Source organism: Anabas testudineus, chromosome 23, assembly GCF_900324465.2.
Source record: "Anabas testudineus chromosome 23, fAnaTes1.2, whole genome shotgun sequence".
NCBI classification, from domain to species: Eukaryota; Metazoa; Chordata; class Actinopteri; order Anabantiformes; family Anabantidae; genus Anabas; species Anabas testudineus.
Genome location: NC_046631.1, coordinates 7,564,923 through 7,580,384, shown reverse-complemented (window position 1 = coordinate 7,580,384; position 15,462 = coordinate 7,564,923). Strand labels below are relative to the sequence as shown.

Genomic DNA, 15,462 nt, shown 5'->3' with positions numbered 1-15,462 from the left:
TCTCATCTGCTGCTGCTGCTGCTGCTGTGTGGTCTGCAGGGCCAGAGAAAACTGTGCCAACTGTACCAGGACCACATGAAGTACATTGGAGAGGGAGCCAAGACAGGCATCAAGGAGTGCCAATACCAGTTCAGGCAGAGGAGGTGGAACTGCAGCACGGTGGACAACGAATCTGTGTTTGGACGAGTCATGCAGATCGGTGAGTGGACTTTTATGATCAGACAAAAGGAATCGCAAACTACATATGAACGGACAGAAATGTAGCTTGTTTCTCGTGCAGCAATCAGTTTTTTGAACAGTTTCCCCGTGAGTGAGTGAGTTTCTTGCTAAATGGCGGCAGCAGTGCACCAATTAATAGTTTTATTTTGAAAGGGCTGTTGTTGTGGTTATTAATGTAATAAAAGGCTCAGTGAAAACACTTAGTGTTTGGACAGGTCATGCAGATCGGAGTGTTGAAGGTTTCACCGAGCAGAAGAGGTCGTTGGAGTTCAGTCAAATGACAGGCTGAAATAATACCACATATTATTCTTTAGCCTTAAATGGAATATAGTAGAGTACAGCGGAGCGGTAGAGACAGAAATGGTCCAGTGAAGAATCAGATAATTTCACCCTGGTGAAATCCTATAGAATAAGTGAACTGTTGTTTGTTTGTGTACTGGCATATTCTTGGAAAAGACATCTGGGGTTGTGATCAGATATGAAATCAAGAATCACTGTGTTTATTATTATTTTTAAATCTTCTATAGTGGCTTATTATTCCAATATGCATGGTCCATATGTGGACTGAGGTTCAGCATGTAGCTGTTTCTAGTGAAGGATTAGGTTTTGGTATTTTTTTTTATGCAGCATGTGGATTTCAGTAGTTTTCTTTTTCCTTTAAGCAATCAGGTGGCCTCAATAGTAATATTCCTATCAAGTTGCACAGAAGCATTAAACGATTAAATGTCGTTTTACTCCGCGCAACCGTGCGAGGGAATAAAACTTGAATTAAACACGAAGCACAGAAAGGTCACGCATGCAGATTAGATGAATATGTTGCTGCAAAGCCGTGGGATGTGTCTGCAGCCGCTTTATGAAGCATCTACCGGCAGCTCAGGCCCTGGATCAGTGTGTTGTGCACCTAATTCCCAGCGGGCGATGTGGGAAAGCTCTCATCAACAAGTACGTGTCAAATCCGCTGCGGGCAGTCAGGCGAGGTGTTTGCGGCTCTTTCTCTGTCTCCGTCTCTATCTGCCTGTCTCCGTGTTGACAGTCAGTCTATCTCCAGGTTATATGGAGGTGTTAGTCGGTCCATTGTCCTGCGGCTCTTCTTTTGAAATGCACTGATGAGCTGACACCGATCCGGCACATCCGGACCTGCTATTTGAAGTCCTGGCTCCGCAGTCTCATAAACGACTCGGCCTCTCTCTCCGTGTCTCTGCTGCATAATCAGACCATCCCGACTGGGAGACTGCTCCTAAAGCCTGAATGAAGAGCTCACACTCCTCAGTTTTGCATGCATACCTGCCTGTCTGCACGGAGGATGTTGATTCCTCCATTATATTCGGTTACACAGCGACACTTAGCAGCGTTAGAGGTCCATTGAGAGTTGTAGTAGAATATAAACTACGAAAAAATACATTAAAGTATGATCTAAGTAACAGTTTGGAGTAGATGTCTACATGCAGAGTAATAAATCTGTCTATGGGAATATAATTTGAAATACAAAAGTTGCAAAGTTTGAGATTTGATAAATAACTTACTTGTTGTGGTTGTTTAAATCTTATTTCTAAAAACTGTTCACCAAAAAAAAATAGGTATACAGATAAAGTCAGTTATGTGTTACACCTGAGTTTCCTGCAGCAAAAGTTTCAGAGGAGACACAATGAAAACAGAAAGAGACACTCAACTCAGTCCTGAGTCTTGCAGACATTCATGAATGAGTAAATATTGTTTCAGTTTCTCAACAAAGATTAGATCAGGCTGTAAAAATATTTCGAGTAAAGATAAGTGATCATATAAAATGCTAAACGCTACAATTAGAAGTCATAAAACGTCTTCTGATCTCTGCAAATGCAGCCTGAACCCGAGGTACTGCCCGGTTCTTTGCTGTTCATATGCAAATGGTGGAGTTTCACAGCACTCGACCTCCTACCTGTCAGGACGTCGTCCTTTCTACTCCTTTGTGTGTTGGTTTGTGTATTAATGCAGACAGTGTAGGACATGCAGGTTGTGTTGTGTATTCCACGGCTGTGCTCATCGTGAAACTGACTGGATTAAGTCAAACCCCAAAATGAATCTAATGCTATGTTGCAACTCAAATATTACACATGTTCTTTATAAATGTACGATTTCACTGAGATGTTTCCACATGAGGTCCTTAGAGTTTAAAGCTCATACATTTGTACGTTCAGCCCAGATTAAAGCAACAATGTTTGAGACTTTATTTTTACCCTAATGCAAAACAAAGTATTTTATTAGTGGTGCTCACTACATTAAAGAATTACAGATTACCAACATATCTTTCCCTTTTTTAATCTGGATAGTCCACAGAACATACTCTCAACTTGACTATTTGTTAGGCAGGAAGTAGTAAAGTGTTAACCTGAGCAGCTACCCATGTTTCCTGTCACTGAATTCACACACACACTCACACAAAAGCCATGAATACATTAAAAATGAAATCCAGTGAGACAAAGTGCAACCTGCTGTGTGTAGATTTCAGCATTTAAACCTGCCCTTTAAGTCTCCTAATTGTGTGTTTCACCTTTCCTCCAGGCTCCAGGGAGACAGCCTTCACTTACGCCATTAGTGCAGCCGGTGTGGTCCACGCCATCAGCCGGGCGTGCCGCGAGGGAGAGCTCTCCACCTGTGGCTGCAGCCGTGCCGCTCGGCCCCGTGATCTGCCGCGGGACTGGCTGTGGGGCGGCTGCGGCGACAACGTGCATTACGGCTACCGGTTCTCCCGGGAGTTTGTGGATGCCAGAGAGAGAGAGAAGAATTACCCACGTGGGTCACCTGAGCAAACCCGTATACTGATGAACCTGCAGAATAATGAAGCAGGGAGACAGGTATGGAAAACCACATGTACTGTTTTTGCCCTGGAAAAGAGGGTCAAACATTTTCTTTCAGAAATTAACATCAACCTAGGTTTAGAGATGCAAAGTGTAGTGAAACTTTACTGAAGAACATGTGTGAACCCCTGCTAATGTATATGGGTGTCTTTAAGTAATGTATGTGTGCACGTAGGTAGACCCCCATGGCCTGACCTGCCCTTATTTTTGTGAGTGTGTGTGTTTGGGAGTGAAGGTTATTTATTGGGAGGTTTTAAATGCTATAACTGTTAACGCCCTTGGAGCCTGGCTAGGTCACAAGGTCACTGCACATTCCACCAGAGTAACACACACACGCTTATTTAGAGACACATATAAATGCACAAAACAATGAACAATAACATGGTTAAATGTGCAATGAGAATAAAAGAAAGAGTCAAAGTTACAAAAATTCTCTAACAAAATCTAAATAATGGACAGACTGAAAGATTAATAGATCAATAAATGCTTTGTCTACAAAACACGTCACATGCTCACCTTTGTGTCTTTTGTCTCTTGCTGGCTACCATACAGAGACAATAAGCAGCTACTAACCTGATATTGGAGCTTATTTGAAAATGCTTTCAGGTGGGGAGAGCAATTAAAACAAATGCATTAACAGAAACCTTTCAACTTTGCCTGATCTCTGTGCAAACACACACACACACACATGCACAAATACACACTTTCCTTGTAAAAGTTCCATTTGCCCATTCTTGTGCACAGTGGATCAGGAGAAGGTGTTTATCTTCAGCTGAAGATTTGTTTAAGTTGTTTACAAGACAGAGACGCTCGTGTGTGTGTGTGTGTCTTTGTGTGTGTGTGTGTGTGTGCACAGCTCAGCTCTGTTTGATTTGTGTGAGAGACAGTGAGCCTGTTTTTTGGGCATGCATGTGTGTCACAGGTCAAATGTGAAGGTCTGGAAAGGTTGTGTTACTGTTGAGGGTCCCATTGGGGCCATAGGAAAGTGTATGAGAGAAAGATCTACAGCTACGGCCTTGTATTAACACACACACACACACACACACACACATAGTTCTGTAACACACTTTTTGAATGACTTTTCCTGCTCTCTCCTGTTTGAGCCTTTGCTTTCATTGTTGGCTGTCCATCGAAACGGAAGAGAGGAGAAGCAAGAGATGAAAAGGAGAAGAGCAAGAGAGAGGAAGACAGTTTCTCGTCTTCGCTCCCTCTTTCTCTCTCTTTCTTTCATGGACACGCTGGTTTGTCCTAAGCGGGATTTGTCTTGCTTGGCTGAACAGGGCAAACCACAGGGCTTTTATAGAGGTGACAGGGGTGTGCCACTGTGTGTGTGTGTGTGTGTGTGTGTGTGTGTGTGTGTGTGTGTGTGTGTGTGTGTGTGTGTGTGTGTGTGTGTGTGTGTGTGTGTGTGTGTGTGTGTGCGTGCTCAGCTTCATTTAATTTCTATGAACGCTGGACAACATGGTAGTCTGTGTGTGTCTGTGTGTGTACAAGCGTCTGGAGACAGAGACACAGGGTGAGGGATGGACCTCCGTCACACTCCCCCGACTCTCAAAGACACACACACACACACACACACACACATATATATATATATATATATATACACACTTGAACGTAACCACCTATGTCTACTGTCTCTGTTTCAAATATATCAAACGGGGTTGTGCTTGTCACATAGACACCAAAACAATTAGACGTACATTCCCAAGCTAAAGACAATAACAGTCCACTCTGCTCTGCACATACAGCGCAACTTTTTTAGTGAAGAGCTTAAATGAGTGTAGACGGTGTATGTCTGCATACATAAACATGTTAACGCTTTTGTTAGAGCTGCAAACGGATGGCCTGCCACACAGACCCTTGCTTTCCTCTGCAGCCTCCCAGATGCAGACAATACCGTCTAATTTAAGTTGTACCACACAACAAACTCTCTGCAATAGAGTGGGCCAGCAATGCCATCTTGTCCTCATAAAGACAGAGACTAGTGACGAGCGACAACAGCAGGTTGACAGCTATAGAGGAACCGGTTTGAATCAGTCATTGTGAATCAGCTGCATAGTGGTTCACGTCCAGATGCCAAACTGGAGCTGCTCAATGATTGAGCTGCAGAGCTAGATAACTGCAAAAGAAAGGGGAGGCAGACTGACTAGAATTAATATAAATAAATACTAAAACCTCTTAAATAACAAAATGTGTTCTTTTCTATTCTTAGCCAGCTTCACCTCATTGCTTTTCCTGTCACAAAGGGTGGGCTATGTTCTCTATTTCTGCCCCCTTCTTGTAACTGATTCACACACACACACACACACACACACACACACACACCGACACACACACACACACACACACACACACACACAAACACACACGGCTCCTAACCCTCTAACCCTGTCTAAGCAGAACCTATTGTGCCTGACAGAGACCGTGTCCCCACCACCACGGATGACTGACTGTGTGTGTGTGTGTGTGTGTGTGTTCAAGGTCCAGTGTCACTGCGCCCAGCAGGCATAATCTACCAAATAGCTCAGTATGATGCTGGACACACAGATTTGACAGCATGAGGTTACTGGCAGCTTGCAATATGGAATAATAATAAAAAAGAAGTGTCTCTATAGCACCATTCATTAAAGGAATGTGGCTCAAAGTAACAGAACAATTAATGGAAGTGTGCAAAATACCAAAAATAAAAAATTGTAGTGTGAGATTACAACATCACACCAACTGAACACAGGGTTACCTCCATGTTAGGCTGCAACTCAGAACTCCATCCTTGAAAATATAGAAATAAAACTTTTCCTTTTGACTGTTTGTCTAAACATAAACCCCACAGTGTGGGGGATCTCAGTGAACATGAAGGCTCGTAAAACAGTGAGGAGTCAAAAACAAGGAGGAGTTCCCCTGATGATGAAAGTATAAGACTAATTCTAACTTTTAAAAACCTCCAATTAACTTGTCTCTCACTCTGAATGATAGAGAGAGATGCAAACAGAATAAAAGGATTCCTACCCTTCTACAAAATGTCATTGTACCCTGCTGCTATCAGCGTCTGTCTGAGGGGGTCACGCGGGTCAAATCACAGGATTGGAGGGTGCCGAGTGCTATGCCTGCTGGGTAGTAAAGTAGAGGAGAGGGGAGAAGGGCGGGAGGTGGAGGTCAGTGGTGTTTGAGACTCAAGGGTTAACAGAGGTGAGGAGGTAATTGAAGTGACTGAATGCTGTCTAACTGACCTGGTAAAGAGCTCCCCCTAAAGTTCACAGCTGCTAAACAGTAAATCTTCCATTTCCTGTTCTGTATACGAACAAACTGCTTCATAATGTTGGGAACAAGCCAAACAACTTGCATAAGACAAATTAACTACAGCAGGATCTATCACAGGGAACTGCAGGCAAATGTATATTTTCAGACAATGACGTGAGTAAGAGATATTCTGGGCTCAGTGTGTCTTTCTTTCTTTCTGTTATGGCCCAATTTCATTGAAAGCCACTGACTTTCTAACTAAGCCAATAGTATTGAGTTCAGTTTGTGGTAGTTCTTTACCACGTATTGGTCTTTTAAATGACTTCTGACTACCTCTATACACTAACTGTGTGGGAAAGTCCGTTTACAATAGAGCCACATTTCCTCTGGTTGGTAGCGGCCCTCCTATTCTGAGTCAGCTGTTTGTTTTAGTTTGGTGGAGCAGCATTGACAGCAGCGTCATAGGACAGCCAACCTATTTTAGGATGAAATGTCTCTCCTTTATTTCATTTTCCTTCCGGCTGATTTAATTTAGCTGCAATAGCCTTAACTACATATTCACCACTAGATGGCAGCAGTGCAGCAGAAAATGTACATCTGCAGCACAACATCAGTTTAAGGCAGGTAAACCAGGGGTCTTCAACCACTAAGCACTCCGTGTATAGAGTTGATATTATGGTGGAAATATTTACTTGAGTTTTGCATGAAACACAACCAAACAAGTGAACTCATGTGTCTTAACATATCTCTGTCTCTTTCTCTCACCCCACCAGGCGGTCTACAATCTTGCGAATGTGGCCTGTAAGTGTCACGGAGTCTCGGGTTCATGCAGTCTGAAGACTTGCTGGTTGCAGTTGGCTGACTTCAGACAGATTGGAGAGTTCCTGAAGGAGAAGTACGACAGTGCTGCAGCCATGCGCAGTGGGCGCAAGGTACACTAGCTCACAGAAGGGCATCTCTTCCTACAGGCTGTACAAAACAGAAACACACAATCATTTAGAATTTTACACTAACTACCTCTTTCTTTATCTCATCCAGGGAAAACTGGAGCTGGTGGATAAGCGCTTCAACCCCCCAACAGCGGGGGACCTGATCTACATCGACCCCAGCCCAGACTACTGCCACCGCAACGAGACCACCGGTTCGCTGGGCACACAGGGTCGCCTCTGCAACAAAACCTCAGAGGGCATGGACGGCTGTGAGCTGATGTGCTGTGGCAGAGGATACGACCAGTTCAAGACCTATAAGCATGAGCGCTGCTTCTGCAAGTTCCACTGGTGCTGCTATGTCATGTGCAAACGCTGCACGTCGCTCGTCGACCAGTTTGTGTGTAAATAGCAGGCTGACAATAAACAGATGGAAGGGGATGAAAAAGGAGGACAGTGGGCAGTAGATAAGGAGGGAGGAAGCAATGAGTGGATGGAGGGTGAAGGATAGATGACCGGTGATTTTTCAGTTCCATTTTCTGACAAAGCTGCTCTTATCTTTTTCCTTTTCTCCTCCAATTTTCAAAACCCGGCCTTTTCACATCAAGTGCAAAAGCTGCATAACACCCGCGTGGCCATTTTTGTGTGTAAACAGCAGAATGATGAATGGACAGAAAGGGGAGAACAACAGATGGACGCGAGGAGAGGCAGAAGTAGCAATCAGGAAGGAATGGGACACCTTGCACACTTTTCAGACAGCTCTCTGAGATTCTTGTTTTTCCTCCACTCCCATCATCACTTTCTGCTTTCCTTTACAATATCCTGATCACAACCCCGACCGAAAGAGGGACAAACTAAATGGATTGACAAGCAAGGGCCTCGAGGATGAATGGATCTAACAGGAGGATCCTAAGGCGTGGACATTTACAACTAGCGTGAGATGATGAGGAAATTAATAAATATATAATTAAGTAATAAATAAATATACAACTCAGATTGTTATTTAAAAGAGACTCTAACAAACCTGAGATGATGTTTGGATCCGTAAAAGTTCTGCTCATGTGTTGGGGAATCATACAAATCAATACAGAGTGTATGGAAGCTTGTGAGAATCACTTAATAGTTCTACAAATGAGAAACACATGAAGAGAGGGAGGAGGGGAAAAAAGCTCCATAAATAACAAAACCTGATGATTCAGCTTCACAGGCATTTCAAACTGGATAGTTCTATTACAGATGTAATAAAATAAGTCACCTTATGGCTGACAGCACGCTCTCTCCATTTGTCTCCATGTACCTATTAGTTGTATTACCAGAGCAGATTTCCAGCGCTTGTGACGTGACAAGTGTGTCCGTGCAGGTTAATGAGGCTCACCGGCTGCAGCCATCTCACAAAACGCCGGGCTGTTCAAACAAGCAGCTCGCGCCGGCAGTGCAGCTCCATGACCTTCATCTGACAGTGGAGTGAGCAAAGTCTCCATTAGTGAGATTAATGTGCTGTATCTGCCTTAATGAACTCGCACTAAGAGGCATGATCAGTGAGAGGCACCTCTTCATCTTGTGTTGTTCTGCAGTACGTTAAGTCAGCAACAAGCCCTGTGCTGCCGATTTGGCATACTTGCCACCAATTTAACATTTTATAATGCGGTTGTACCATGACTTTTGCAGTGTGTATTGGTCGTGATAATATGATATTGTCATGTTTACAGTGTACTCAAATCAATAGACACAGTTAATAGGAAACATTAAAGAGGACTGAACATGCTGTGGAAAAATGAATGTGTGAGTGTGGAAAATACAGAAAGGACTGCAATTTATTATGGGCTACGTTTTAAAAATACTACATCAGAAAAGAAAGTATATTTTATTATTGTTTTTCAGTCTCTGCTTTCTATGTTTTATACGCAAGTATTATTGTGTACCCTTTTCTTTTGATCAATTAGTTTTCACCAACAAGGTTTTCTTCTGTTTTTGAGTCTGCTGCAGTTCTTTTTGGGAAAGTTTGACCCTGGTCAACGTTTTCACGCTGTGTCCCCCCCCCCCCCCCCTCCAACTTGACAATTACAGACAAGCCTTTGTTGTTCAGTGGGTGTTTTGGTAAATGATGCCACGGTTGCTAAATAGAAACAGGAAGTAAAGCAGTACAAGAAAAAGTAGTACAGTACTGCAATTCACAAAACAGGACAGGGGATGTTTCATATCTGATAAGGTGCTGAAATTCTGTGGCAAGCACACATAAAATATTCAAGAGGCATCAAATAAATGGACTGTAAGTTATTCCAGACAGGAGCACTGCTTAAATGTCTTGTAATTTAGAAGTATTTTGTAATATTTACAGTGTATTTTTGTTTACTAAACCTTTCAAAGCTTCTGAAATAGTGTAGATGAAACAGAAGGATCGACTTTTACGGTCATTTACGGTCATAGACTCATGGCTTTAAATGTTCCAAGGAGATCACAAAACTGTCAAACCAAATGAAATTGTTGTTTTTGGCGGCATATCTGCGACAGTAAAACTCACGTCACAGAAAAGTACAATAAATGTTGGTTGTACTACACATTTGGAACGAGTAGTAACCCATAGTTTTTATACTGATATACAATATAGCTGAGCTGATTAAACACTAAATTAATGTTTAAATTTTTTTTGTTATGATCCTTAAAAAAATGACATTTTGAGACAGTGACAATAGTGTTTGCACAAATATTACAATTTCTCAGGTATGGGACAAAAGATAATATTTGCATGACCCCTACACAAGGACTAGATTTACATTTAGCTTGATCTGAAATAACACTTTGACTGTTGATCGTCATCATATCAGTATTACAGTACTGACAAAAGCAGGTAATCAGAAGGTTTCCATGTTCACATTATTTTTACATGTATGTATTGTTTTCACACATGAAGTAAACTATTGAGTATATTTGTTAAGTTGTGTGCTGTCTTTCCTTTTCTGTTCCATTCGCTCTGGTTTCTGATGCATCTTCTTACGCCTCTCTGAGACCTTTGATCCCATCAGATGGACTAACAGCTTGTCCATCCGTTGACTCTTATTCTGCTCCACTGACACGCTTTTAATTCTGTGCTTGTATCTCAGACAACAACTTTTTTGTCAATGTTATATCCAAACACTTACATTTGACTCTCATGTGATGACTTTAAAGTACTTAAAAAAAAAGTTGTGATTTGTAGGACTGACTCAAGTTCACAGTCATGGGTAAGTATGTACAGCGACCCAACTAATAATCACATTGCTTCTAGCTGCTCATCACTAATTGGATTAGACCACTGACCAGAGCAGCATGACTGACCTACTGTACTGTCTGTGTATAATCCCCCTCACCTGATGGAAGACCCATGTAACGTGCAATACAGTTAGTGTTTTCTCTCACTGCAGTCAAATCGGCTGCTTCTGATTACTGCTTTAATTGCTTATTATGTATTTTTATTATCATTTACCTGTACTTGTGTGTTGGATATTGTGTTATATGTTGTGTTTGTGTGTGTGTGTGCCTGTACTGTGTATTTGCTAAAGATTAGACCAGTGAAAGTGTACCCTGACGGTCTGTCTAATCCTTTTCACCTGACAGCCATCTGTTGCTGCGATGCTGCTAATTTGCAGTCTCAGAAACAAACAACACCCAGGTAGCAGGATGTCTCTTTTACAAGGCCTTTCCCAGCTTTGGGTCTAAGTACTTAAGAAATGTCTTTGCAGTTTCTGTGCATTGCAAAGTTTAGATGTTGTTAAAGCAGCGTAATTACTATCAATGAAGCTTTACTACATGGATAAGTTGTATAGAACTGTCCTGCAGCTTTGATTTGAATAGAAACATTAACTGTGCTGTTCCTGGGGACACAGTTAAGCATCAGAGAAAAGCAGCAGACATCGAGCTGCTGCTTTTCTCTCTGCTCATCTAGTAACATAGGAAAACCAGCACTGCTCAGCGAAGGCATTAATTGGATCCAGCTGACATTTGACCTGAAAGGCCTTTTAATGTTTGACTGCCAAGCGGCTAAGTGTGAAGCCACACCTGTGTAGCAGCATACTTCTGCCTTCTTGCTTATGCAGTTTGACTACATTACTATGAGAATGGCTCATACAGTTCACTTTAACACCTTTTCTCTTTGCTGGTTCGAGTTGTTGATAATTGAGAATACTTAGAGCCACTGTCTTCTGGTCCAGTGGGAGAAAAACCTCAAGTTATATAATGCTGTAATGCAGTCTAGATAAAAGCTTCAAAATAGACAAAGACGTAGCTGTACATAAACAGGACAACTGTACATATGTATGCGGTGTCTGTAGATTAACCAGAAGCTGTTGTAGTTGAGGCTTCAGGCAAACTCTCTGATGTGGATTAGCTGAAGTGAAGAAGACGCAACCTAATTTCACACACCACAGAATGGACACACACATGCATGCAGTCTGTTTCTCTGTTGACTGCTCTGTATTGTTATTGTCAAAACCAGCTAGCCCGAAACCAAGCCACTAGCAATACCAGGGTGTATCTAAGGCGAGACAAGTCGAGATCAAGTCAAGACTATGGCCACGGCAGAGCGGAGACCAAGTCAAGGCCACAAGAGCAGACACAGGGCCAGATGGAGTTATTCTGGTTTCATTTGTGGTTTCTAAATTTTACTACTCAGCTTTTGTCTGCCATCTCCTTCCAGACAGCTACAGCTTCCCTCTTGTCTCTTTACTTGAGTGAGTGTAAAGTGGGCAGGGAAAGTTGAGGTTAACAAATAAATCAGACGCTGCACAGGCGACGTACTGATATGCTTACTGTTGTGGTCTTAACTCGTCTTGAAATGCAATCCTAGATTCCACCTGACCGACTGAGTAAAAGTGTGTTGGAGTGTGAGATGAGACCAAGACCTGCAAAAAGAGAGGGAATGAGAAAGTGATATCAAATTATATAGAAGACCCAACAACCCCGCTTGAGCATTTTTGTGTTTTTTATTATCGTAGCAAAAGCAGACAGGTACACACCACAGACAACATGAACAGAAATCAGTGAGCATAGAAATCGGTGATCCAACACATACTACTGCTGCAGGTGAATATGGAGTAATATAGGTATTCAAGTTAGTCAACCATCTTGCAATCAATTTTATTTCTAGTGGTCAGAAATTAAGTAGTTTATGGCTGTTATTCAAAATGTAAATCTGGGTTCTGATTTTTGTGAGATTAACGTTGCTCTTCATTGCAAAAGCACTTGAAAAAGAGTTCATACAAGCTGCAAGTAAAATGTTAAGCACCATCACCTTCAAATTAAATCCATTAACACATCATAAAACCACTTTAAGGAATCCTGGGCAGCAAACATGACCCGTTTATTTAAATTAACAGTGACACCAGCAGATAACTCATTCCAGGACGAAAACTTTTTCTATAGTTTCTCAAACATTGCACTTAATTACCAGTAAGGTGATGTACTCTGAATCAAAACATACTTTTCAGGCTGTATGCCATAATGTATTGAATGTGGATGGCCTGCATTATTAACCCTAACATTTTACACATGATTACTTTACATAATTAATAAGTCATAAACTGTTCTTCTCAGTGTGACAGCTCTGTTAACAAAAGGTTAAAGACGGTGGGATTAAACCTTCTGACCTGGGAATGAGAGAATGAGGTGTGGTGAACTCCAGAGGTGTGGTGGGTGTTAAGCAGTTAACATATGCTCTCCTCTTCTGTCACACCCTGTCAGTTACCATGTAGGATAATGTGTGCTACACCCATAGGCTTGTTTGGCCACTAGTATTCAACTTTGTAGCTCCATAGCGTCCAAACTTTTTGCAGGAGGTGGACGATGATCATTACAATGATTAAGGCCTTGAACTTTATTTTTTCTTTTATTCTAAATACAATAAATACAGTATTTTATTCACTATGTAAGGTCTTTAGCTGACAGTACTGCCCAAAACTGACATTCTGTGAATGAACAGCACAAGTTTCACACTTTTTAAAAAACGAAAATACTCAAAACACAAACACAATGACAGATGTGTTCTACCTGTCATGACTTGTGGTGAGTGACTCTCACAACCTTTTTAACACACTTTATTTACACAAATCACTGTAGCTCATAGAAACTTGGAAAGGAGAAGTTAAGGCTGCAATTCTCAATTTCTGAATTAAAATCTAAATGACGGCTTGTACACTTGTATGTCATTATAATATCATTAAATAATATCAGAAATAATGAATATGGTGCAATTAAAAGTGCAGTCAAAGTTATGCACACAAGCTGTGTCATCCTGCCAAATAGAGTTTATATCACCAGAGTTCACTTCAGGGCTGTGGAGCTAAAGGTTCCCTATGTTTAGAAACAAATTTGATGGCTTACTAAAAAGCCACAAGGATTTGCAATCAACTAACAGTGGAATGAACCAGAGAATATAAAGTACACTTCCAAACTACATTGTTATAACTAAGTATAGGCTAATGTACAAACACACTTTCTAAATGCAGGATTTAATTTAATGATGTACAGTTCAGACACGTACTGACAAACAACACTCAGCAACATAGTGCAGTTGCTTATTTTCTTTCTCAATATAAGATTGAACAGGATAACACTTTATTAATCAGAACAGATCATTTTTATCCATTGAAGCACTTAATGCGGTCGCCTCAGTGAACCATCCTGTTGAAACACTCTCTGTCTGTATGAGATAATGTCTAAATCACATCACATCATGTTCCAGTGTACACCAAGTCCTGGCACAGACAAATCAGTTATATTGTAAAAAAAAATCAATGACTTGAACTATGACGGTGGACTTTGTCAAAAAGACAGGCAGAGGGACATGAACTCTTTGCTAGCCAAGCAATTAGCTGAACGACTAACTGCTTTATAACATATGTGTAGTGTAAATAATGAGTTTAGTCAACAACTTTTTCAAGTGATTATAAATTAGTAAATTGTCTGTCATTGGTCCAAAAAATACTGTAAGCTTTTTTGTTTTGTATATGTGGAGGGTGACTAGGGGAGTTCCAGTTAACTTTATCTATCTAATTATACATATATAACCATATTTAATATCACATTGTAAACTTGTTTGCAGATTTCTCCCATAAACTACTGACATTACATTAAATCAATACACTACCATGTAGAAAAATGTCACTCGTCATCATAAATTCTTATCAGTCAGTGAAGATGATGCATTATAAAGATATTGCACCAGATTAGAACAGTTATCAGGCCAAAGTACTGAGGTAATGTCCTACAATGTCCTACCAGAGATACAGTTACTTGCCTCAGAAAGCAATGCAAGTAATCTCTCTCCCATGGTATTTCTGAACCCATGACATTTGTTGAAAACGTTGTTGAACGTGTTTAGTAGTGAGACTGTAGGCCTGATTAACCAGACCCATGAGAGTCTGCTGAACTGTTCTCAGTTTGGCAACACACCCAACTGTGCCAGCCTTGCATCACAATAAATCCATTTGCACAATCATGCAATAAGAGTTGGCAATAATTGCTACACAGCAGGGCGTGTGGGAGTATTCAGGCAGGGTACACCCATTGATACCAGGCTAGGGGAGCAGAGAGGACAGGTGACCCAGCAGTGGTGTGACTCTCAGTATAAGGTCAATACATCACTGTACTAGTATTAAAAAATATGATTAAATGCTAAAACAATAAGTTGAAGAATCAATAGCTAAAATGCCAAAAGATTACCTGATAATCAGTTTTATGCCCCAGCATTAGATATGCTGAATATTTGCTCTGTCCAGCTTCTTATACAGGACTAACAGGATGTCCTTTTACAATTCTAATATGAACATGGATGTTTGTTTTTTTTTTAAATCATTAGACAATACAAGCCATTTCAAAATATAACTATCAAAAATACTACAATTGCAATAAATAACAAAGTGTTAGTTGAAGCCATATAATATGTAATTGCACTGAATATATGTTAGTTAGTTTGTTTAGTGACATGCTATTGTATACTTTAGACTCGGACGTTAGGGCTGACCAGAAGAGCTTATTTCCATGTGGAGGCTGCTTGTCAAACGAGTTTCTACATGGCAGACCGCAGTCCACATAGTTGGATTTAAGTGAAAAGAGACTTAAAACACACCATATCTATATAACAACTTTTTCAGCTCGCCACATAAATATTATTGTAGCTAATAACTGCCTTTTTCGCAGTTTTGTATTGAATTTGCCAAACTAATTAGAAACTACAAAAACGTTCCCGGAATATGGCTTCCTTTTCCTGA

At 41.0% G+C, this 15,462-nt stretch overlaps 1 protein-coding gene across 5 annotated transcripts in view; it reads left to right on the top strand.

The window, feature by feature from the left end:
* wnt5b (wingless-type MMTV integration site family, member 5b) overlaps positions 1 to 10,154 on the top strand; it is a 62,663-nt gene extending 52,509 nt beyond the window's left edge. For all 5 annotated transcript variants that reach the window (XM_026362753.1, XM_026362751.1, XM_026362754.1 and 2 more), the window contains 4 exons: positions 40 to 199; positions 2,758 to 3,050; positions 7,067 to 7,225; positions 7,332 to 10,154. In XM_026362753.1, the coding sequence (XP_026218538.1) occupies positions 40 to 199; positions 2,758 to 3,050; positions 7,067 to 7,225; positions 7,332 to 7,631 (912 nt within the window). In that variant the 3' untranslated portion in view covers positions 7,632 to 10,154. The remainder of the gene's footprint in view (positions 1 to 39; positions 200 to 2,757; positions 3,051 to 7,066; positions 7,226 to 7,331) is intronic.
* The last annotated feature ends 5,308 nt before the right edge of the window (positions 10,155 to 15,462 follow it).